The following is a 25,234-nucleotide window of genomic DNA, read 5'->3' as shown; positions in this document are numbered from 1 at the left end:
CTTCTGTGGATTTAGGCAGCCTCAGTTGCTTCTCTCTCTTCATGTAATCCCAGACAGACTCGATGATGTTGAGATCAGGGTTCTGTGGGGGCCATACCATCACTTCCAGGACTCCTTGTTCTTCTTTACGCTGAAGATAGTTCTTAATGACTTTCGCTGTATGTTTGGGGTCGTTGTCATGCTGCAGAATAAATTTGGGGCCAATCAGATGCCTCCCTGATGGTATTGCATGATGGATAAGTATCTGCCTGTACTTCTCAGCATTGAGGAGATCATTAATTCTGACCAAATCCCCAACTCCATTTGCAGAAATGCAGCCCCAAACTTGCAAGGAACCTCCACCATGCTTCACTGTTGCCTGCAGACACTCATTCGTGTACCGCACTCCAGCCCTTCGGCGAACAAACTGCCTTCTGCTACAGCCAAATATTTCAAATTTTGACTCATCAGTCCAGAGCACCTGCTGCCATTTTTCTGCACCCCAGTTCCTGTGTTTTCGTGCATAGTTGAGTCGCTTGGCCTTGTTTCCACGTCGGAGGTATGGCTTTTTGGCCGCAAGTCTTCCATGAAGGCCACTTCTGACCAGACTTCTCCGGACAGTAGATGGGTGTACCAGGGTTCCACTGTTTTCTGCCAATTCTGAGCTGATGGCACTGCTGGACATCTTCCGATTGCGAAGGGAAGTAAGCATGATGTGTCTTTCATCTGCTGCAGTAAGTTTCCTTGGCCGACCACTGCGTCTACGGTCTTCAACGTTGCCTGTTTCTTTGTGCTTCTTCAAAAGAGCTTGGACAGCACATCTGGAAACCCCTGTCTGCCTTGAAATTTCTGCCTGGGAGAGACCTTGCTGATGCAGTATAACTACCTTGTGTCTTGTTGCTGTGCTCAGTCTTGCCATGGTGTATGACTTTTGACAGTAAACTGTCTTCAGCAACCTCACCTTGTCAGCTGAGTTTGGCTGTTCCTCACCCAGTTTTATTCCTCCTACACAGCTGTTTCTGTTTCAGTTAATGATTGTGTTTCAACCTACATATTGAATATTGACACATTAGCACCTGTCTGGTATAATTGTTTAATCATACACCTGACTATATGCCTACAAAATCCCTGACTTTGTGCAAGTGTACCGAGAAGAATTGATGCTGTTTTGAAGGCAAAGGGTGGTGACACCAAATATGGATTTGATTTAGATTTTTTTTTCTGTTCACTCACTTTGCATTTAGTTAATTAATAAATATAATCTATTAACATGTCTATTTTTGAAAGCATTCTTACTTTACAGCATTTTTTCACACCTGCCTAAAACTTTTGCACAGTACTGTATATATATATATATATATATATATATATATAGTAACAGCAAGGCAGTCGGGACAAAGCACCGCAACAGTGGACTTTGTGTTGGACCCTGGGAACTAAATCGGAAAGAACTAAATCGGAAAGAAAACAACATAACAACATCCTGTTGGTTTATGTCAGTGATAACTCTGTGATCCATTAATAATAATATTGTGGCTTCCAATACGGAATGCTTTATCAACAGTTATTTGCACAGATATAGTTTTTTTTATGAAAAAGACTAAAAAAGAGCCTTTATTTAAAAAATAAACAAATATAGTTTGACTGAAAAACGTAAACATTTATTTTTTATTTTAACAAATAAAAAGCATACCCACTCCAAAATGCGTAGGTGCAAAGCACAAAATTACATCAGCATGAGAAAAACATTACTCACACACTTAAAAAATGTTGATCTGTTTTGTTTTGGGTTAAATAAAAGATATTTGTGGAGCACGTTAAGTAAGTGTACTAGTAATGCCTTTCTCATACTAATCATGTAGATTAAAACACTACAGTATAAGCTAAACTGATGTGAAAAACAAAAATAATTTACAAACATCTATATTAACCATGCTTGAAATTAAACTTACAAATTAACTAATGAATAAATTACAAACATACTTATTTTAACGTAGCCTAGTTGGATGGGATGTTTGTTTTGAAGATGTTTTAGCAAAGTACTTGTGCTTCCTCCTTTTCAATGAAATATTTCCTTGGCAGAGTTTGCAAATTCTGTTTTCTCCTGCTTGGATGCCATGTTTTAAAACAACAACAACAGATGTTGCAAAGTGAAAGACACATTTGTCGAGAACAACAGCATAGATGTCGCAAAGAATCATGCAGCATGAAGCACATTTAACATGAATAACCGTATAAACAGAGATGTTTTATTAGGCTTCCAAGCTGGCTTGGGAAGCTATTGTTATTGTAAAGATTTATTTATTTATTTATTTTTGTTGTTTTTCCTCCCAAAACCTTAAACTGCTCCTGTTCGCACGCGGTGTAACCAATCAACATGAAACCTACCAGGTATCATCTCGTGTAGATTACTGTTAAGATGCAAAATTGCGCTCCTGCATCAACCAAGATGGCGGCCTGACGCAGTTTTTGGCAAAAACGTTTCAAAATCTTCTTCTTGGGAACCGGTGAACTGATTGATCTGATACTTTGCATATGTTGCTGCAATAAATTTTACTCTCAAAATGGCTGCACCAAATTCGCCAAAATGTGCCCAAACATCAAACTGCTTCTGTTTGCAAACCGTTTAACCAACTAACTCCTAACTTGGTAGGTGTCATCCTGGGGACAACGGAATTCAAATATGGCAAAATGGTGTTCTTTCATAAAACAAGATGGCGGCTAGACCTTTATTTCTTTCTTAAATTTAGCACCGCTTCAGTTGAACACAGTTTAGTTGATTAACTCCAATGCTGACAAGCATCATCCCTGTGTCGATACAATTGACTTTTTCAAAATTCTGTTTGTACGTAAAGCAAGATGGTTGTCTGGTGCATTTCCTTAAAAAAACTTTCAAAATCTTATTTTTGGGAAGCGGTGAACCGATTGATCTGAACTTTGCATATGTCACCAGCAACCAAACCCGCTTCAAGCTTGTGAAGCAGAAGTTGCTGCGATAAATTTTACTATCAAAATGGCAAAAAAAGCAAAATAACCCTGCGCTTTGTAAAAATAAATAATTGTTACGGTGTGTAGACCAAAACATAAACTATAAAGAAATCCAAAAAAGGTCTGCACTCAAAAATTAGAAATGATTTCCTTTATTTTAAATTAAAAACATTTTTAGAAAAATGTGCAGTTCTCAGTCATGAACATGTTTCGCTGAAGAAGCCTTTTTCTAAAAATGTTTTTAATTTAAAATAAATTAAAAAATGATTTCTAATTTGAGTGCAGACCTTTTTTGGATTTCACTATTAAAATGGCTGCCGCCAAATTCGCCAAAATACACCTCAAACATCAAACTGCTTCTGTTTGTAAATCGTTTAACCAACTAACTCTGAACTTGGTAGACAATGGAATTCAAATACGGCAAAATTGAGTTCTTTTGTAAATCAAGATGGTCACCAAACCTACATATTCTTCTTAAATTTAAAACCAATTTAGTTGAAAAATTGTTTATTTGATTAACTCCAAAGTTGACAAGCATCATCTCTGTGTCAATACAACTGACTTTTTCAAAAATGGTGTTTGTGCGTAAACTAATATGGCCATCTGACGCATTTCTTTAAAAACCTTTTAAAATCTTCAGTCAAAACTAGCTTATAACTCCTTACAAAGTGCAGATAGGTTAATGGTTACTATGCAACACAGATAGGAACCCATATATGCTCAATCCAAAAATCACCTTGACTGTGACCTTTCACCTCTCTAAGGTCAAATGTAAAACTATCTTATAACTCTTTACAGTGCACATAGGGTTATGGTTAATATACAACTCATTCAGGAACCCATATATGCTCTATTCAAAAATTACCTTGATCGTGACCTTTGACCTCTCCTTACGGTTAAATGTAAAATTAGCTTATAACTCCTTACAGTGTGTAGATAGGGTCATGGTTACTATGGTGTTTAAAGTTATAAAGCATTGTGAGATAATGAACTAATGCAGTATTTTGAATTGAAACTGCTCCATAAAACTGATCTGTTGCTGACACTTGTGCTGCAATGCTACAGCTTGCCAAACTTTCCAATTGCTACTGAGCTTGGAAGCCGTAAAACTGCCTGGCAGTTATAGGATTTTTTGTTTTGTTTTGTTTTTTGTGGTTATGTATTCAGCCCGTATGTTGCCAAAGTAATAAATACGGTGCTTATATTATAAAAATGTCTGGAGTGAGAGTCTCAGTTTTTTGTATCTTGCCCTGTTGCAAATGTGTAAGTCTTCATCATTCGTTCCAAATGGTAGAATGACAAACCTGCACATGTCCATCATTCGTTCCAAATGGCAGAATGACAAACCTGCACATCTCATTTAATGCATGCTGAACATGAACAATGTAATGTCGTGAATCCAATCCATTAATGCTTCTGCTCCAGTTCACAGTTGCTGTCTAACACTGTTCAATATGGCTAGTCCTACGGGCAGGAAGTGACGATCCAAAAGGAATATATATATATATATATATATATATATATATATATATATATATATATATATATATATATATATTAAAAATTCATTAGAGATTAACTCAATACACATTTCTTGTTCAGCAAACAAGTGTGCGTCTCTTTATTTGTCTGGGCATCGATCTACTACAAATAATCTAAATGAAGAGATTACAAAATATTGATACTCATACATGAAAGCAATTTGACCGAACTCTAGTCTACAATTGTGGTATTATACAGAACGTATACATTTTAAAGTTCAATTTGGACTATGCAGATATTTTAGGAGATATTTAAAAGATATTTAAAATATAACACTAAAGGTAAAATGTGTGGCTGCTTTTTGGTACTTTACATGTGTTTTTCTGGATTATCAGCACTATTAAAAGAGGCCCAGTAATGTAATACGAAATCATTTAAAGCGTGCCACTTATTTTAACACAAACAGTATTTTACCACCTATGAAGGGAATATATAAAAATGTAAAAAGAACATTTTTTTTTTTTGTAAAATCTATAAATGAGGAAGCAAATCGTGCTTCCCACAGGTGGATTGTTTTTTTTATCGTTTATGTTTCACTTGTTCTCAGCTGGCAGTTATTCCCATAATAAACAAACGTGACAGATTAAATAGGCTTTATTCAGACGGCATAACTGACGCACAGTCTTTGTACAGTTTATAGTTGTTCTCAGCTGGTGGTTTATAAAGTCGCTATAAAACGTGTTCACATTCATCGTCGCATCTCCTGCCTCTGCGTGCACTTCATGGAAACCCCTCGCCGTCTCCGGGGCAAATTCTTATCTTCTCATTTCATTAAGGACGTGCGTTAATTAGATACTATATAACAATATGGAAATAGAAAGCAACGGAGGGTGTTAGGAATTTACAGGGTGCCTGCGGTTGTTAATCACACATGCCATATCCTTCCCAATTGAAGATGGTACTTTTTTTACTTTCAAATAGTGGGGACGGGTAATATTTTGGGGAATGTATTTAACTTTGTATCGTTTTTTTTCTAATACTTATTAAATCCATAAACATTTTTGAAGGTTGTACATTGCTGAAAGTTTACCAACTGCTGTTGCTTAATCTTTACTTGAACATCACATGTACAGTAGTATACACAAGTAAAATAACCTTCCCATAACAATTTAGTTCACATAGCTTTGTGTAACATGTCGTCATCTTAATGCCTATATTTATAGATTCATAGTATTTCATGCAAGTGACTAGACGTAAACATCGTTTACATCCACACAATCAATGTGGAAAACCTAATAGTATAATGTAAAATGGAAATGCGGTACACTTATAAACTGATTTCTTCCGTGTATTTGGCACGCCGATTGAGTGTTAGTATCACTCACGTGTGTTACTAACAATGTGTTTTTTTTTTTATTATCACTACACAGCGGCTTGTACCCTATACTTAATCCAGATTAGTCATTGCAGGCTTCTTTAAAAGAGCTTGAAGTATGACGTGATACTGTAAAAATAAGAATTTCCATATGCTTTGCGTTCACTTCTGTGTGGCGAGGGGGGGTGGGGGGTAAAGCAATTTCTGCTGCTGTTACCAAAGGCATTCAAACTGACAGCCTTGAGCACCACACAAACAACTGTCGACAAGAGCTGCACAGCAAAGCAAGAACACCACCAGGAGACTCTGGTTAGTCAACCAGACCTCAGGGAGTCAAGTAGGGGTTCCTGGGGACCTCTCTCTCTCTCTCTCTCTCTCTCTCTCTCTCTCTCTCTCTCTCTCTCTCTCTCTCTCTCTCTCTCTCTCTCTCTCTTTTCACTGATTTACCGTCCCAGGTCACAAACAATAATACCGCTAAGTGGAAAAGGCAATAATGGAAGCGCTTCAGAAAACTCTGACTTACCGGGGCGACCATGCTCCTTACAGAAATCTACTTCCAGACAAGGCTATCTGTAATTCAGGGAAGCAACAGGACGAATCCAAATACGTGGAGATAGATGATCTTCTTGATATGAAATCGGAAGGCGCAAAAACTGTCAAAGTTACTTTTACTGGTGAAGGAAGCCAGCTGCCAATATTTAAATGTAAAAACGGCACCTCCACTGCTGGAAATGAAAGCCCCGACGACCGAGAAATGAATGGCAATGTAGCTAAACCCACAACCATGAACTGTAAATATAATAAAGATTTTTCGCCGGGCGTCAGAGCACAACAGTTTCTCGCTGACGATGTCCCTGGCTCTCCTGAATCAGCTTCATCCTCTGAAATCTCCAATAACGAAACGCCGCTTCAGAAGCGGGGCATCATCTCTGGAACTGAAACAAAAAATGCACCTAAAATGTCTAAGGCAAAACCCTCACTGGATTACGATAACGATGAACTGGAATACACGGATATCTTTTTGAATAGAAAGAATGAGCAAGAACCCCCTAGCACCCAGCAGTCGGACGATTACGCATCAAACGACAATGAGGATGAGACCCACTATATTTCAACTCACGAAATACAGCTGTGTGAGTTAGATGATGATGTTGATTATGACTTTGGGCAGAGGTCTTCTTGGGATTTTGAGGACGACAACTTGGTCAATTCCTTTGTGGATTATGCCTCTTTTGACAGTGATGAAACTGTGGAAGGGACACAGATAGAGGATAGTGATTGTGTAAATGTGGAAAGCAATCAGGCTCAATCTAATAATACAGTTCAGCACACTAGTGGAGCAGCAGTCAGCACTAAGCATGAAAGCGATCTATATGACACGAACAAATCCGCTAGCTCAGATGAAAGTCTGTCAAAGAACCAAAACGGCAGTGGGAATTCTGCAGGCCAGATTCACCTGTCAATCAAAACGACTTCCAGGGCTATAAATGAGCCTAACAACGTCAAAGAAAAGGAAAACATTGGTTTTGATGCCAAGTATGAGAGAGACATGAGCCGCTATGTCTTAAAAAGCACTGGTGCTAAAACAGAGAAAATCAGCGATCGTGCGAAATGTTTTATTGCAGCTCCAGGACGTCTACACTTTGGAAGTAAATTAAAAGGTAAGAAAGATACCAATGAATACTCCAGTGGCGCATCGAGTGCTGTCAGTGAGCTGGATGATGCTGACAATGAAGTGCGTAATTTAACTGCCAGAGCATTCAGAAGTTTAGCTTGCCCTTATTTTGACACAATTAATTTTAGCACTTCCAGCGACTCTTCGGCATCTTTATCAGAACAAGGCCTTGGGATTAACAAGTGGTCAACGTTTGTTGACCTAAAATATGGCAATCTGACCCAAAGAAGCAAGCAAAACGAGTTTTCCCATAAGAGCTCTGCGTCAACTTTTGAAATTAACAAGAATTTGGCTATAAGCAATATACATCCACCTCAGAGTAAAAGCATAGCTTTAAATGGAAAAATTGCAGATAGCAAAAGCGGCATTTCTTCAACAAATGAAATACAAGTGAAAGAAGAAATTGAACAAGGTGTAATAACTTTGAGTGAAACTTTAAATGTTCGTTGCAATGTTAAAACGGGTGTCCCTGGAAGCGAAAGGCGTGCAAAGTTTGCAGAAAATGTGGCACGATCGCGTTCTACAGATGAAGTTACAGACACCTTGCCAAGCGAGCCGGGGGGTGAGACCAGTAAGCAAACTTGCAAAGCAGGGGAAGCCATGGAAGATCCACACAAGAAAGCGCAATTCGCCACAAGCCTTCTCAAAAATGTCATCTCTAAGAAAATGCAGTTTGAACAGGAGCGCAAAATGGAAAGAGGAGAGATATCTGAACCCTCCTTTCCGGGATTGTCTCCTGGTCTGTCTTGTAAAGAGTTCGAATTCCCGAAAGAAAAGGTAGGTGGTTTTCAAAGGCAAAACTCCAGGTTCTCAGAAGGGAGTTCTGAATTCACAATTGTTTCATTGAATGATATAGAAGATTTTGTGGAAAGCAAACCGTGTGATGTCAAGGACTCGGAAGACACTTTAACTCTTACACCAGAAACTAATTTTGAGTCCTCCTTTGATGCGGGGTTTGATACCAAAAAAGGAGCATCTGATGCAGCCAGGCATAAGTTACTTCGTAGCCACAATAGCGCATTTAGATCATGGAGGGACGGTAAGCTAGAATTTCAAAAGGAATATAAAAACGATGATAAAACCCTTACAGGGAAATCGGCTACCTCCACAGATAAGACGCGTTTGCAGCACCAACTGAGCAGCAGCAAATCAACTAAAATGTCTCATCTGTTTGTGCCGAGCATTCAGCTTGTTTCCACTGAGAATGGAATAGGAAAAACACAGCCAAACATCAAATATTCAACCAGGGCAGTTACAGATCTGGCAGATGGAAGCAACCTTCTGAGCCTTGACACCTTGTATGCAGCTGATTCAGACAGAAGCTTGGTAACTTCTAAGTCACCTGAAATCAAAATAAGCCTGCGGAGCGTAGAGGAAAACAAACGCAACCCGTTCAACATTGCTAAGCTGCTAACTCCCAATATAGGTTGCAATGCGGCCAACCTGATAAAGACAGCTGATGACTTCAAATGCCAAGCGCTCTCTGCAGCATTAAAGGGTGAGTCGTCGGAAAAAGTGCCCCATTTCACGGTCAGAGACATAAGGGACAAGAAATACAAGCTCCAAACACCGATTCATCAAGTCAGGGACGTGCGCAAGCTGGTTAAAAGCTCGTATCACTTCGTTTCTCTGGACAACAACGACCCCAAAGGCTCTGCTTCTGATCAGAACGCAGAGCAGACATCTATCCAGCAGGGCCATTTCAGAAAACAGGGCTCACTTTCACCTATAGTAATAAAGTGCCAGTCAGTAAATACAAAAAGCAACGTGACACCATCAAAACGCAGACCAGTTGAGGGTATTTTGGAGGCAGACAGAGTGTCTACTCCTCCAGCAGAGGGTGCCAAAAAAGGAACCATACTGGTCTACAGAACAACAGACAGAGTTCCCTTGGTTCCTGCATCAAAGCAACAGAAAAGCGAAACGTCTGAGGGGCCTGCTGGGGTGAAAACTGAAACCAGGTCAGCTAAACAGAAACCGGAAATAATTATCGAACCCGGGGAAAAGAAACCAGAATCAAAAATGGCCAATCAGGCAGCCTTGGAAAAACTCAGAGCTGCTGTTAAAACCATGGAACAGTTGTATGTTTTCGACAGAAACGAGTGGAAGCGCAAAACCCAACCACAGCCAATTACTGATAGTCATGTGCTGTCACTCATTGCCAGTGAAGAGGGTCCAGAGGGCAATCAGGAGCAGTGGGCGATAACAACAGCAGAACGAGAAGAGGAGAATGTGACTGTAAGTCCATCGACAGCAGAAAGATTGATCAGGAGAAACTCTTATCCAACTGCAGAAAAGTTAAGTCAAACTGCAGCTGCAGGGTCAATGTTCGATTTTTTGCGGAAGAAAGATGTCAAAGAGAACCTGAAAATGTTTCACATTCCCCTTAAAAAAGAGGACAAAGAAGTGCCCAAATCTCTTTCTCAGCAAAGTGGAGCCTTCACCAACAAAAATGTTTTCACTTTTACTAACAACCAGAAAACTTCCTCCAGAGGCAGCAGTATCAATGTCACCAATAAACTGCCTCAGCCCTATACTTCTTCACAACCACCTTTCAGCACAAAAAGCATTGTTCCCAAATCTACTAAAATCCCCATGTCCTTTAAAATATCACAAGCCAAAGCTGCACCTGCCAAAATGGAGAAAAGTAGCAGTGAAGCAGAAAAAACGCAGACTCATTCAACCTTTACAGCAGATTCAGAAAACTACCTTACAATACCAGTTAAACCTCAAACTAGCGAAGCCAAACCTACCACAACCAGTCAAGAGCAAAATGCTGTGTACACCTTTGCAGCCACAGAAGCCAAACCCCAGACCACCAGTACTTTGAGCTACTTCAACCCAGCTGATTCTAGAAGACAAGAAGACAGCAGCCAGTCCCCCAAAAGATCTTCCGTTGTTATGGAGACACAGTCCCCAGATACCCCTACTGCCACCATCTACCATCACTCCCTGCCAATGGCAATGTCTGGTACACAGCCTCAGGTGATTTGCTTTTCACAATCTGTGCTGCCACCTATAGACCAGTTACAGCAGACACAAAGGAAGATGCTGCTGGATCCCACAACTGGACAATATTACCTTGTAGATACCCCCGTCCAACCTGCTACAAAGAGGCTTTTTGATCCTGAAACAGGGCAGTATGTGGATGTCCCTATGCCCCAGCAGCCAATGGCCCCAGTGCCCATGCCTATCTCACCATTAGCATTAAGTTCTGGAGCTTATGGTGCCACGTACATGCTATACCCAGGTTTTTTGCCCACAACCGCTGTGTTGCCCACCAGGACTTTGCAGACACAGTTGTCATCTCATTCAGAGGCAGATGACATTGATAAAATGAACAGCAAAGAAGTGATACATTTGGGGCAACAGGGAGATGTTGCTTACATGGAAAGCCCCTACTACATCCCCACTGGGAAATCTGCACAGGCACCATCTACCAGCCAGCACATAACAAGCGGGGGGTCAAAAGCATTCTCTGATGGAAAACCTGTGATTAGTATTGTGTCACAGCAAGGTCCAAGAATAATCGCCCCACCTTCCTTTGACGGAACTACCATGCGTTTTGTTGTGGAGCACAGGTAAATCACTGGAGATCGACATGTAAGTACATTTGATTGAACATTTTTGTTACATGTTAGAAGCAATAACAGGTCATGTAAAACACTTGACCAATTGGTCACTGGGGGAACAATATTGCAAACATTTTCTTACAGTAGATTTTTTTTCTTTACAGTTTTTTCCTTACATTTTATTATATTATTACCACAAGATTTTTTTCCTTTAAGCAATTTTTTAAAATGACAAATCCCTATACAGCTGTGGCCAAAACTTTTGCATTACCTAGAATTTTAGGTTTGAGACATAATAAAAAACTATATGAACATAATTTATATATTTATATTTAACATAATGTAATCAAAGAAAAAAATATCGCTAAAGTCAACCTCAAGCCATAATAGCCAGTATTTTATATTCAATTCAAAATGTCACATTTTGGTCAGTTTTTCATTAAGTATGGAAAACTACAAAGGGGGATGTAATTGAATATGTTAACGTAACATTATTCAGCAGGTTTCATTTGACTCATATGAAGCAACATTAGTTCATCATTAGCAACATTCTTTCAGTTGATGCAAAACTTTTGGCCATAGCTGTAGAATCTAAAGCCCCTTTCACATTGGCACTCCTACCTGGGTCCGGACCCGAGTCCTGACTACCCGGGTCACAATCCTGTGTAGTGCGAAACCACGTACCTTGGTTGTACCCGGGTTAACCCAGGTCCCAGCGACCCATCTCAGGATGTGGGTCGACACGCTTTGACCCGAGTTGAGCGAGACAAAATGCTTGACGGACATTTGTGAGCCGACACAATAACAAACAGTCACACCTGTTTGACGGTTTCACTTCTGAAAAGGACATTTTTGTTTATTCTGTTTAGCCATATTTGTGTTGATTGAGACACACCATGATCCACGTTGCAGCAGGGATGTAGAAACATTTGCTCTATCAACATTTGGGCCGACGGTTCAATCCAGAGAAGCTTGGATGGAAGCGTCAGTAAAAAGCTGATTTCCAGGCATTGGTACACCTATTGTTCACTTGCATCTGTCACCCAGGTCAACCCTGCTTTATCAAAAGCAGTGTGAAATCACGTACCCGACCCGCATGATACCAGGTCCTGACCCGGGTAGGTTCAGACATGGGTAGAGCATGCCAGTATGAAAGGGGCTTAAGAAGCCTCATTTCACACCTATTTTTTTAAGTAATAGATTCAACTGAAAAATATAAATAGTTCATAGGAAGAATTTCTAACATACTTATGCATGTCGTCAATTATTTTACAATAATAACAATAATCTAGAATTGAATACCTACCAAACAATGAATCTCTCTTTTCAGCTGTTAATATCTATACTGTTGTTATATTTTTAATGCAAATGTTTAATTATATTATTGCTGTTGCTGTTGAATGTGTACATGCACAATCGCATTATTGTGAAAGCCTACTGTAATTCACTACAGTTGTATTTTTGTAGCCCATTTTTATGCCTACTATAGATATAGTTAAAATACAGTCTCAAACTGTTGAAGCTTATCACTCAATGCCCTATACGCTTTACAAAAACACATCCTTATATTATAATGTCTACAACGTAATTTACATTAATACTAGTATCAAAAATGTAAAAGATATATACAAAAATAACAAAGACATTTTTTTATAATTATATATAGTATAAATGTGAAATGTTTTTTTTTTCCAGTCCAAAACAGATATTGTATATCATCCATAACTATTAAACACTCAGTAGTGCTGGGTTTAGAAATGCAAAAATAAACTGGAATTCAATGACAAACGTTTTGACTAGAAGTCTTTGAAGATATTGAAAAAGACTTCTAGTCCAAACATTTTTCATTGAATTTAATATTTCTAAAGTTAAAACAGCAACATATTAGGTAGAGAGCATTGCTTAATATTCATACAAAAGATCTAGCATGAATAACTTTTTCATATATTCAATTATTGTATGTGTTTTTTCACAGATTCGGTTCTAACAAAACATAAACTTTTAAAAGAGTTTTATAGCATTTCAGCACAACACTATATGGGATTATGTAATGTCTTCTTTCTTATCAGTACCCTACTCAGGTATTTATGAAGTTGCAGACAGTACATTAGTTGCACTGCGAAAGTTAGTGTCACAGCATTCATGTAGTAAAGTACTGTGACTTTTTAACCAACATTATTTCTTACATTGCTGCTCAAGCACAAGGAATTGTGCAACACTAAAGGTAGAAACAAAAGTATCTTCATTTTAAGACTTAATAGCTATACAAAAGCCCTCATGTATATTGACCTGACCTATAACAGGCTTTGATGTTTCTTCAACGAACAAACAAAAAAGTCTGGTTGTACATGTGGCTCCATTTAGTTGTTTAGGGGTATATTCTCAAAAATTTATTACGCGTTTCAAATATTTAGTACACATTCTCATTTGACTTAGTATTAGTACGTGTTGTAATTCTAATTACTACGTGTACTAATTTGGCCAATCAGATCCCTGAAAATGAAATGAGAACCAATGAATTTAAAGAAAATAGTACATGTAATAAATTATGGGCATTTGGGCGACACATTGTATGTTCCCTTCATTGTAAATAAAAATATGATTTGGCATAATTTAATTAAAATGCTATTAAAAATAAATTAATCATGGTTGTAGTAGCAGTTTTTACGTATTCTGTAAATGTTTCGTCTAACAGTTAAAAAAATGCAATGTTTATGGGGCTGTCTTGTTTTCAAAAGATATTGCATGGACATTGTATACAAACCAATGGAATATCTTGTGTGTGTTATTTACTGTATATATAATCAAAGAAAAAAGTAATGTAGGAATACAAAAATATGAATAATTGATTAGAAAAAAAATCAAGCTAAAGAAGGACGCAGTCCGAAATTTCCTGATATATATATATATATATATATATATATATATATATATATATATATATATATATATATATATTAAATCAATTATTCACATTTTTGTGTACATTACCTTTTTCTTTTTGATTTTGCAGGTACACAGCAGTTTTCCTTTTTAAAATTATATATATATAGTAGCGATCCTGGGAGGGGTGGGTAGAGAATCAGGAGAGTATGAGTGAGAGAGAGAGAGAGAGAGAGAGAGAGAGAGAGAGAGAGAGAGAGAGAGAGAGAGAGAGAGAGAGAGAGAGAGAGAGAGAGAGAGAATGTATGCATGTTTTCGCATATTATCATTGATTTGCCCCATTGCCGCTGTACTTTATGCATCCAGAGCAGGTCAAACATCAGAAAAAATCACAAATTGTGCATGCCTGCCAGCGATTTCAATTTGTTTTTTGCGACGCCACCTCCTTGGTTGCATCAGGCAGTGTGTAAAATGACCAGCCACTACATAGAAAATGCATAATTAATTTACATTTATTTCAGGGAACCAGGGTTACGTGAGTAACCTAATGTTCCCTTTCAATTCGAAGACGAGCACCAACGTCATTATGTATGGGATAATGTATACCAGGGCCGTCGTGAGGGAGAAGGAACGGCAGCATATGAGGGACGCATCAGAACCGCATAACCCCAGGGTTAGTGGTGTGAGCGTGCAACCTCGTGCCTTACGAAGACAGGGCAGGATCTACCACATTAAGGGGGTAGAAAGTTAGCGGCATAGCCCAGCTAGCTGCAGTACAAATATCAGACACCGAGGCCCCTTTGAAGAGGGCCCAAGATGTAGCCAACCCTCTAGTTGAGTGTGCAGCTAACCTGCCAGGTGGGGGCAAGCCAGCACCATCATACGCAGTCGAGACTGTGTCCACAATCCAATGTGACAGACGCTGCTTAGGGAGGGGCTGTAGGGTCCATGTCCCGTGACAGACAAAGAGCTGGTCTGACTGACACAGAGCTCTTGTCCTATCCACGTAGCATCTCAATGCCCGCACTGGGCAGAGGAAATTCAATCTTTCATCCTCCTTTGCTGAAAACTGGGTTGGATGGAAGGACTCCAGTTCCACAGACTGATTAATGTGGAAGGCTGTGATCACCTTGGGGAGGAAAGCAGGGTTTGTACACAGTGACACCTTGCTACCATCATCCCTAATATGCATGCAGGGGCTGTGCACTGACAGCACCTGCAGCTCACTGACCTGCTTAACGGAGGTGATAGCCACGAGGAAGGCTGTCTTCATAGACAGATATTTCAACTATGGAGTGTATGGGCTCAAACAGGGCCTTCGTGAGAGCCTCCAGTACAATATCAAGGCTCCATTCGGGGAGCACAGTCCTCCTTGGAGGACGTAATTGCCGCACACCTTTAAGGAATCGGGTAGCCAAAACATGCGCACCTGGAGATACCGAATCCACGGGGGCATGGCATGCAGAAATAGCCGCTAAATACACCTTCAAAGTGGACGGTGACCTACCAGCATCAAGAAGTTCTTGCAGGAACTGTAAGATAATCAGCATGGGGCAAGAGACTGCGTCATGACTCCTGGTCAGACCCCAAGTCTGGAAATACTTCCACTTATGGGTGTACAACGACCTAGTGGAATCTGCCCTAGCGTTCTGCAGTGTACCCACAACTGCATCTGATAGCCCTAGGGCTAATCAGTGGTCCCTTTCAGGGGCCAGACCCATAGCTGGAACCTGCCCGGTTCCGGGTGCCAAAGAGTGCCTCTCCCTGGCTGAGGAGATCCATGCGAAGCAGGATCTCCCAGGGGTGGCCTTGTAAGAGCTGGCACAGGGTCGAGAACCACTTCTTCTGGGCCACCTGGGGGCAGGGGGCAATGTGTCATCTCTGCCAAGGCGAAGAGATCGACCTGCGCCTTCCCAAACGATTCCCAAATGCGCTCCACTACCTGAGGGAGGAGGTCCACTGCCCAGTTCACTGCTCCGGGAATATGTGTCGCCCGCATGTCAGTAGCCTGAAAGCCATGCGATGCAACCCCGGGGATCGCAGGCCACCCTAGTGGTTAACATACGCCACCACTGTCGTGTTGTCCATCGGAATTGAATCTGTTCAGTCTTGAACAAAGAAGACTACGCGATGATCTGATTCAAACATTCAAAATTCTAAAAGGTATTGATTATGTCGACCCAGGGGTCTTTTTCGACCTGAAAAAAGAAACAAGGACCAAGGGTCACAAATGGAGATTAGATAAAGGGTCATTCAGAACAGAAAATAGGAGGCACTTTTTTACACAGAGTATTGTGAGGGTCTGGAACCAACTCCCCAGTAATGTTGTTGAATCTGACACCCTGGGATCCTTCAAGAAGCTGCTTGATGAGATTCTGGGATCAATAAGCTACTAACAACCAAACGAGCAAGATGGGCCTCCTCTCATTTGTAAACGTTCTTATGTTCTTATTCTATTGAGCGTGTGTCCCGTTCCTGTATTATGTAGCCATTGTTTTGTTATGGCCGCCCTTTGTTGGTTTAAAGGCTTAGGCACACAAAAATACTTTTTGTTACTGTTTTTCCTTTTTTCCTTTGCATTCTGACATAATTCACCCTGTCGACGTTCACTGGAGTGGGTGGCTGTCAATTATATGATGTAACAGCGGCGCCAGAAAGGATCCAATATGGCAGCGGCCTGCATTTCCAGCTGATGCAGAAAGCTGACAAAAAAATTGAAACACTGGCCAAACGCTTGACTTTTTAACACAATTGGCGCAGCGAGACGCATTTGTTGTGTATACAGAGCATTTAGAGAGCCTTGTTATTTTGAGTACAGTTCCCCTTTAATAGGGTGATCAGATTTTCAAATCTCAAAACCGGGACACATTGTTAAATAATTGATAAGACTGATTAAACCATTTAAATATAGGCTATTTCAATAGTTATTCAAATAGCCATCCTTTCACTCTTAGTACTATCTTTTTTTTTTTTTTTTTTTTTTTTTTTTTAAGCAGCTAGCTAATTTCAGTACACTCCTGGGTGTATTTGTAGCTAATTAGTTTAAGTAGCATATTTTGCTATTGCAGTCTTTTATATTGAGTTCAATAATAATAATAATAATAATAATAATAATAATAATAATAATAATAATAATAATAAAATCTTTAAATACATTTACGTTTTTGGCATTTTTGTTTATTTCTTTTTTTTTTACTCCTTGAGAAGCTCTATTTATTGACGTTGTTGATGGGGTTAACCTGGTGGATTCGGATGCTTGGAACCTCGTGGTGCTCTGTCTGGGCTAAATCCCGCCAGAACTGAACAGCTTCAAAATTACCGTATTACACACAATTATATATTCATATTGAAAATAAACTAAATGAAAACGCACTGAGGAATAAGCATGTGCGCCTGTGTTAATCACTTTAAAAAAATAATGTTCTTGATTACCTTAGTACCCTGTTTTTTTTATTTTATTTAGTTTTCACTGCAGGTGCCATAAACTAAAAGCGTTTGTTTACGTTATTTTGACAACATTTATTTAGAGTGTGTCGCGCTACATGAAGTGGCTGAAAACCGGGACTTTTGGTGGAAAACCGGGACTGCCCCGGCTAAACTGGGACATCTTGTCACTCTACCTTTAATCATAATTGTGGTTAGCTTCAACTGTGTTTACTACTCATGGCCGCTAGTCTGAAGCTCCAACGCGCGCCCCCCTGCTCTCTCAGGCCGGATAGTTTACGCTTGGTGTCTCCTCGTCTTTTGCGGTTTCAGAATGTGACTATCTTCCGCGTATCTGTGGGAACTACTATTTTTAGCTAAACCACGCATACTTTTAAGCAAAACCACGCATACTTTTAAGCTAAACCACGCATACTTTCCTGCGCGCCCTGAAGCGCGTATCTGTCCTCCAGATGTGTTCGCGCTTTTTCTCACTTTCGTTCCAGAATGCGAATAGCAACTCCGACCCCACTTAAACCCTTCTTCACGCGCGTAAATACCCTTATGAGGCGCGTAAATCCTTTGAGATTATGCCCTTTAGTCATTAGGACTCAAATAAGCCTGTGAAGTTCTTCATGAATATAAAACATGATACCATATGTAACACAGATCGCCTGTGTAATTCCTGCCTGACAGAAAGTAACGGTGCTTAAACATAGGATCATATATGTGTCTTAAACATACAGTACTTCACCTGGTCTTAATAATATATTGATGTGCTTTAATCACTAACTGCACACTGAACATACCCAATAGATATTTATTATTTTCCAATTCATGTATATTGACCTGACCTATAAAGCTTCTCCAACAAACCAAAAAGTCTGCCTGAGAATGGTTGTACATGTGGCTCCATTTAGTTGTTTAGGCATTAGGACTCACATTTTAAAGTGAAAATGATTGTGTCGAATATTAAATTATCAACAGAAATATATAACAGCTATGTTAATGAGAGGTTAGAAAATGTTATTATGATTGTTTTTATATTCATATTTTTTAAATAAAAATATAAAATGTTCTGAATCATCTTCTGCATTCACACAACTTTGCAATATTATGGAAGTCAAAGTATATTGTTTATATTGTTCCAATATCTAAATATAGCCACATACCGAAAATAAGCACCAAGCTTGATTCAGGGCTAATATTACAGCGAAGGTCTGTTTTCACATCAATGTATTACGCAGATGGTCGAAACGCTATTGCATAAACTGAATCTTTTCCCTTGTTAATCTTGAAAAATCCTTCTCCCTCTCTAACTCTTCTGATGAGTTTCATAGACCCTGGTTAGCACTAATCCTGAACTAGCTAATGTTAATTTAGATAAGGTGGTGTGCATGATTAGGGTTAACCAGGGTCTGTGAAACCTGACCTGCATGCTGTAAAATAAACAGCCATAGAAAATGTTATCTGTATTAAATAAATCGTTATACAGTTTATAATTAGCCCATTAGACAAAAAAGGAAAATACAAAATCAGTATTAATCACTGCAGACTGACCGATGCACACTCATGGGTCCTGACTAATGTGGGAAATACATGGTTATACTGTACTCTCACATTGCTAATTGCATTGGATTTTTGTCAGTTACTAAATGTAAATTGTATACATTGGAAAATGGGTGTTACATCTTTCAGATAGTGTGAAAATGAATAAGTATTTGTTGTGCTGATGCAGAAAGCACCACAGCTGCTGTAAGTAATCAGACAAGCTGTTGTGGAGCACTGCCACAAGGTCAGCTTTTAATAGGGTGTCTTTAAAAAAAAAGAAAGATTGTGAGAGAGGGAGAGGCTGAAACTGTAAATCAGCAAGGTCCTAAAATACCTTAAAAGCTGTAAGTCCTGGGGGCTCTATTGTGACCTACTTCTATATGAGTTCTGACTAGTGATTGATTAGGCCCCTCACGTGGATTTCAAGACACTGGATTAATGTTTGTTATCATATGGTAGGCACCTTCTTATGAATATATGACACACTTTATGTTTGATACTGACACCTGCTTTCATTCTTTAAACAGGTGATGCCTCTCTTTGTTTAGGTGGAATGGTTTGGTGTTTAAGAACAGAATAAGGGGTTCTCTGTCTCTGGTTAATATACAACATATACACATTTTTTATCCTGGATATGTACCTTTTTTCATGGTTAATTATATATTGTGCTAAGCCGGGATTTCCTTGAAAGGTGCAATACACACACATCACACTATCTTGGAGTCTTCACAATTGAGTGTGTTGAACATATCTTGTTTCTGGTTTTTGTTTTTGTTTTTGTTTTACTGTTAGAATAAAAGCCCTCACAGCTACTCCATGCATGGATATTTTGAGCTTTTGTTATTACTTTTATTATTTTATGATGGATACTCCCAATATAACAGAGGTATTAAGCACCAAAAAAACAAAATGTCAACTATAGCATGGCTTGGCATCAAATATTAAAACTAGGGACACCTACAGTTTGCAGGTCCCCATCTGTGCTGTAAGCTCTCCCAACAGTACTGTGTAATGTAAAATATACTGCTAGAATTCTCCATTTGTTTATTTCTCATGTACAATGTCATTTTTACTTCAAGATGTACATGAAATTGGCAAAGACAAATTGGTTATGCTGAAGCTGGATTTACGCTGTTCCTGTTGGCCAACCCCCTGCACCTTATTATTAGTGATCACAACCGTAGTATCAATGGTTTTCTGCTTTAATGGTGAGTATATATGACTATCTAATCACCTATTCATGTGTTAAGAGGCACGTCCTCATGTTCATTGAGGCACCATATGCAAATCATCTTCTTTACTGGTGAACAGGGACCGGCAAACTGTAGTTCAGCCCCCAATTAAAAACCTTGCTCTGTGTCAAAGATGAACACAATGAGGCTGCTTTTGTTAGCATAAGAAATTAGAAGGATATTGGCTACATTTTCAAACCCTGCAGAGCTGCAGTAAAGCTTTGTGTTTTTTTACTGGTCTTAATAGTTTGGTTTTGAGTGACACCAACTATGAGAATGTCTGCATTGAGGGTGATCAAGGCAAGTATGTGACCCTGACTCCCTTTCTCTGCACCAGCTCCAATAAAGAAAATATTGAAAATGAAAACTGTAATAAAAAGTCAGTGACATATAGAACAGCGACTTTGTTTTTAAACACTTGAATTGCTTTCTTGGATTTTAGATTACTTTTAAAATACAGTCTTTCAAATCTGCATAGTTAACAAGTAAAATTAATTCTGGGCCATTAGTCTGTAATTAGACAGAACTGGTAGTTTGTGCTTGATAGAGGCCCAGAATGCAATGGCAGAGATGGGTCATGTCAGCATTAGATGCACTCACAGGCAGAGGCGCTGGAACAATTTTTACAGTGGAGGTGCTGAAAGCCATTGAACAAAACTGTAACCCCTGTATATGATGGAAGCAGGTGCACAGCACTTCACCCCCCAGCACCCCTAGTTCCAGCGTCCCTGCTCACCGGTCTCTTAAATCTGTTCTATCGTTGAGCCTAGCCAGTGTGATTGTCTCAACCCTTTCCTTAGCACTAAATTCACAAGCACCAAAACTGAAATAAAAAAAAGGTTTTCCTGTGAGAATGAAACAAACATTAGGGGCAACATGGTGTTAGTGTGAATTAGTATGTAATTAATCCACAAAGAGTATTCACATTGGTATGACTTTTGTTTTTATTTTATACAGGAGCAAGTTATGAAGAACCACCCCCTTTGGATTATGAAGACGGCTTGGTACTGTCAGAGAGATTTAAAACAATACCTTTTATTACCACTGCTGCCAACCGAATGCTGTGTGTTTTGTCAGATTGATTTATTTATCTAAATACCCCTCAATTTGTTTTTATTTCTTTTTTGTTAATCTTTGCAGCATGCAGAAATATTTGAAACTGTGCATTGTGACTACTGCTTATCTGATAATTATATCACCTTGTTCTGCCTTTAAGTATTTAGGTGAACCCTGATCATTTTGTGTATGAATAATCAAGAATATGTTTGAAAGACAATCTTGACTTTCAATTGACTTGGCAACATTTTGTACCATTCAGACTTACCAAACCAACCTTCTTTTCTTTTTTTTTAATCATAAAAACATAATTTAAGTTATTTTTTTTTAAAGTATCTTTTTTCAGTCCTATCTTAATGGTAAAACATCAGTCTTGTTTTTTTTTTTTCATTAGCGAGCATAATATTAATTTTATTTAAGAATCTGTCAATAGTACAGCTTCAGTTCCTGTTTAATTTTAATTAATAAAAATATTAAAAAAACATAATATGAAGATTTATTGATTTTAAACCCTTTCCCCACTTTGAAACTGCAGTTAGAAAAAATATATATTCTTCAGAAACAATTGCTGCAATTTATAAAAAGAGTTTGTGAAGATATTTATTGTGATTCAATTGTACAGATTCAGCTGTTATAACTATGAACAGTGCATGGCACCTGCAGACATTAATAGTGTGGGTTATGCTTTCAGATAGGTTTATTAAGTTTTACCCTTATCCAAATTCCCTTTATATGAATCTCCCTCCTATCTAAAATGGAGGACCTCTACTATGATGGCTTTTTGAGGAATTAAAAAAATATATATATTAAAAACTGATGTTAAATTCCACAAAGAATACAGTAAAATGCCAAGATCTCATTTTAATTATATTGTGATCTCAACAAATTCTCTATTTAAATTGTGTAACCCCAAGTGATCCCCCATATCCTTTTGCATATTTCCATGCTCACAAAAAGTTACAGTAAATTCACTATAAGTTACTGTTAATATAAACTACAGTTAAGTGTGCTAGTTTATAAAGCCTCTTCATAACAGGAAATATATGTATTTCCATGTCCCAGAAGTTGTTCCCAATGTAAGTATCTGCCTGTGTCATGCACTGTTTGAAGTAATGTCTCTATGGGAATATATCCACTGAGATACAATAGCTTGTTTCCAGGGGTGTCCTATTCTATGTTTGGGCTTTGAGGGTTTGAAAACCTTTTAATGAAGCTTGTCGTGCACAGGAAGGATTTAGCCAGACCAGAATTTGTTAACTAGTATTAGAATTTAACTAGGACAGTGTGGTTTAACACCCTGGCTCATTCTCGAAATAGCCCCTCAGGTCCTTTCATTTCCACAGAACAGACAGAATGTTCTAAATCCATTTAGTTATTTACTTCCTATGGTATTTGTGCGGTACATATTGTTGTACTGGACACAACACAATAGGCAGTTCATATGATTGGAATTCATATGAATAAGTTCCAGGTATAGATTAAAAACACATTTGGTATGCATTGAACACCATGTGTAATGATTCATATGTGGTTCATGCATATTCCCAGTGTTACAGCCTCATCTCCCTGGATTCTGATCTCATTGGATCTCAGAAACTAAAAAGAGACAGGCTTGGTCAATACTTGGAAGATGGAAGCCCTCCAGGAACAGTCTGCCTTCTGGACTACAACGCATCATCCACAGCTCCTAGTGTTAGGGGCACTGTATTGTTTTAGATAATGTCTGTGGTCATTAGATGCAATGATGCTGTCTCGAAGAAGAGAACTGGGCTGTTAAACAAGTGCCTTAGCTAAATTGCCAAAACAAGTGATAGAAACTGCCTTGGCTAAACCCTACCAGCACTGGTTAATAATTTAACAAACCACTTCACAAATTCCCATTATTGGGGTCAGGTCATAGCTGAACACAAGACGTTGCATATCTCAGTGCATCTACAAAAACAACCAATTAATTTTCTCATGGAAAGCAGTGTCCAGTGAGGATGACAAGGGGGAAAGGGGCTAAATCAGTATAAAATATCTTCTATTTAAATTATTTGAAAGCAAAACAAATTCTCTCCTATTGGTTAAAGCATCATAGCTGTGGCCCCAGTAATTTACTTGTGGTCTTTAATGTCAATACAGTTTAAACTACTGAACAATCTCTAATCCAAGCATTTGAAATGTATTTCATCTTTTTGTTTTCTTTTTGTTTTAAGATTTGATGGATTGCTTGTATTATTTGTTTTATCATGTTTGTTTTTTGTTTTGTTTTTTCCGGGGGAGGGGGGGAGGGGGGTATCTTGAATTTTTAATTGTGACAATTCAGTATAATCATATTCATTTAAAATATTGTTTATGTATTTTGAAGATTCATTTTTGAGTTGTGTATTTTGGGTTTTGTAGGCTGCTAACAGTTATATGGCTTTATTTCTTGGCAATTTGAATTTTGTTCTTTGAAAACATTCAGAAGAAGAAAGCAAGTCTTTCTTAACAGCCTCTAGTGAGCTTGGTGAGGGTTATTGGATGTGCTGAACTGTTCTGAAATAATTGAGAATGAAGATTGTATACATACACACAGGCGAATCACTTTTAAATTACTCATTGGGCTGAGGGATATTTTATTTTGAACGAAGCATATGTAAAATTGATAGTACAAGAATGTTTTTTTATTACCACATATAATTTTCCCTTTTTAAGCTCTGCGTTTTATGCTTGCTCTGAAAACCATTGATGACTCTAATGCTATTTTTATAAGAACTTCTGACTGATCCATATAACTATCATTTTTTAGTAAGCATAGTTTGCTGTTTTGTATTGAATACAAAGCTGTGTATCAGGAACTGCTGGACAGTACTTACACTTGCATACAAGTAAAACTGATTATCTGTGTTGTCTGTGATTAAAACTAACTGTTACACCATTATATATTTTAAAGAGGTGCTTTATGAGCAAAACCCCATAGCACAATTTGTGGATTTGCATAGGAACTTCTCTGTCAGGGTTTCCTTTGGCTGTTTCACTTGAAAAACATCTATATTTACATACTGGTAACAACAAGTGTTATTACCTGCTAGAATGCAGGTGCAAGTTAATTGCAATATATGGAATATTTGTTCTCAAGCACTATTGTTATTAAAAGTGAGATTTGTTCAGTGGTTTTTCGTACATTTTTCAGGTAATGTATGTCAATGTCAAATCTGTTGCACACCTTTTACTTCCCCTGTTTATGTACAAATGTAGCAGGTTTTTATTGTAGTCACAAGGGTTGCAAAAGCTTAACGCAAAAGTAAAAGAGAAACACTTCATTTTGAAATTGAACTCAACAATGAATTGTGTCAAGGTTTGCATGCTGCTAATCAAGCCAGTTACATTGGTAAACTATCATTTGTATTGAAGGAGTGAGTTTTTAAAATTTTGTGGCATCAACTTTGCTGGTATTTCATTCCTTTTTTCTGACTTTAAAGCCAACTAGTTCTTTAGTTTCGACTTGCTACTAGTATCATTTTGTATAAGTATTTAACATGTTAATGCTAGCCTTCGGATGTTGAAACTTGATTTTACTTTGCTGGAACTGTACGCTGTCGGGTGTTTACAATTTGCTATCTGGGGATGTAGTTGTAAAAGCTATGTGGAGATGGTAAGAGTTATGTGGAGGATGTGAGTTGGGGAGGGGAGCGGTGTACTGCACAGTCCATCTGTGACAGGAAAGTGGAATGTGATGAAGTGAGAATGCACCGTGGTAAATAAATGAAAGATGTCAATGTTATTACACTGCTACAACAGAATGAAAAAAACAATGACAAGATGGAGATATTAAGAGGAGCTGTGGTTGGAAAATTGCACTAGCAAAGTGTTGCACATGAAAAAACTTTCGGGAGACAAAGATATTGTAAAAATGACATGTATGTACCTGTATACATCCTTTGGTAGCAGATATTAATGGATTTTGCAAGCATTTGTATGTTTGGAAAGCTGTCCAATAAAACGGCTTACTTTTCCTATATCAGTGCACACATTTATTAGGACTCTGATATGG

The 25,234-nt window shown here is 38.4% G+C and overlaps 1 protein-coding gene across 3 annotated transcripts in view; it reads left to right on the top strand.

Moving 5' to 3' along the window:
* LOC117421152 (uncharacterized protein C4orf54-like) overlaps positions 1-25,201 on the top strand; it is a 49,426-nt gene extending 24,225 nt beyond the window's left edge. The window contains exons 1-3 of one of the 3 annotated variants that reach the window (XR_009329561.1): positions 6,263-11,102; positions 20,008-20,136; positions 21,118-25,201. Coding sequence is in view for 1 of the 3 variants with exons in the window: in XM_059030571.1 (XP_058886554.1) it covers positions 6,318-11,084 (4,767 nt within the window). In the remaining 2 variants the exon portion in view is untranslated. Of the gene's footprint in view, positions 1-6,262; positions 11,103-20,007; positions 20,137-21,117 lie in introns of those variants that run through there. The other 2 variants (XR_009329562.1, XM_059030571.1) reach the window with 2 other exon arrangements.
* The last annotated feature ends 33 nt before the right edge of the window (positions 25,202-25,234 follow it).

The sequence above is a fragment of the Acipenser ruthenus genome, chromosome 1 (genome assembly GCF_902713425.1).
Source record: "Acipenser ruthenus chromosome 1, fAciRut3.2 maternal haplotype, whole genome shotgun sequence".
Taxonomy (NCBI): Eukaryota; Metazoa; Chordata; class Actinopteri; order Acipenseriformes; family Acipenseridae; genus Acipenser; species Acipenser ruthenus.
This window is presented reverse-complemented; position numbering and strand designations above follow the sequence as displayed.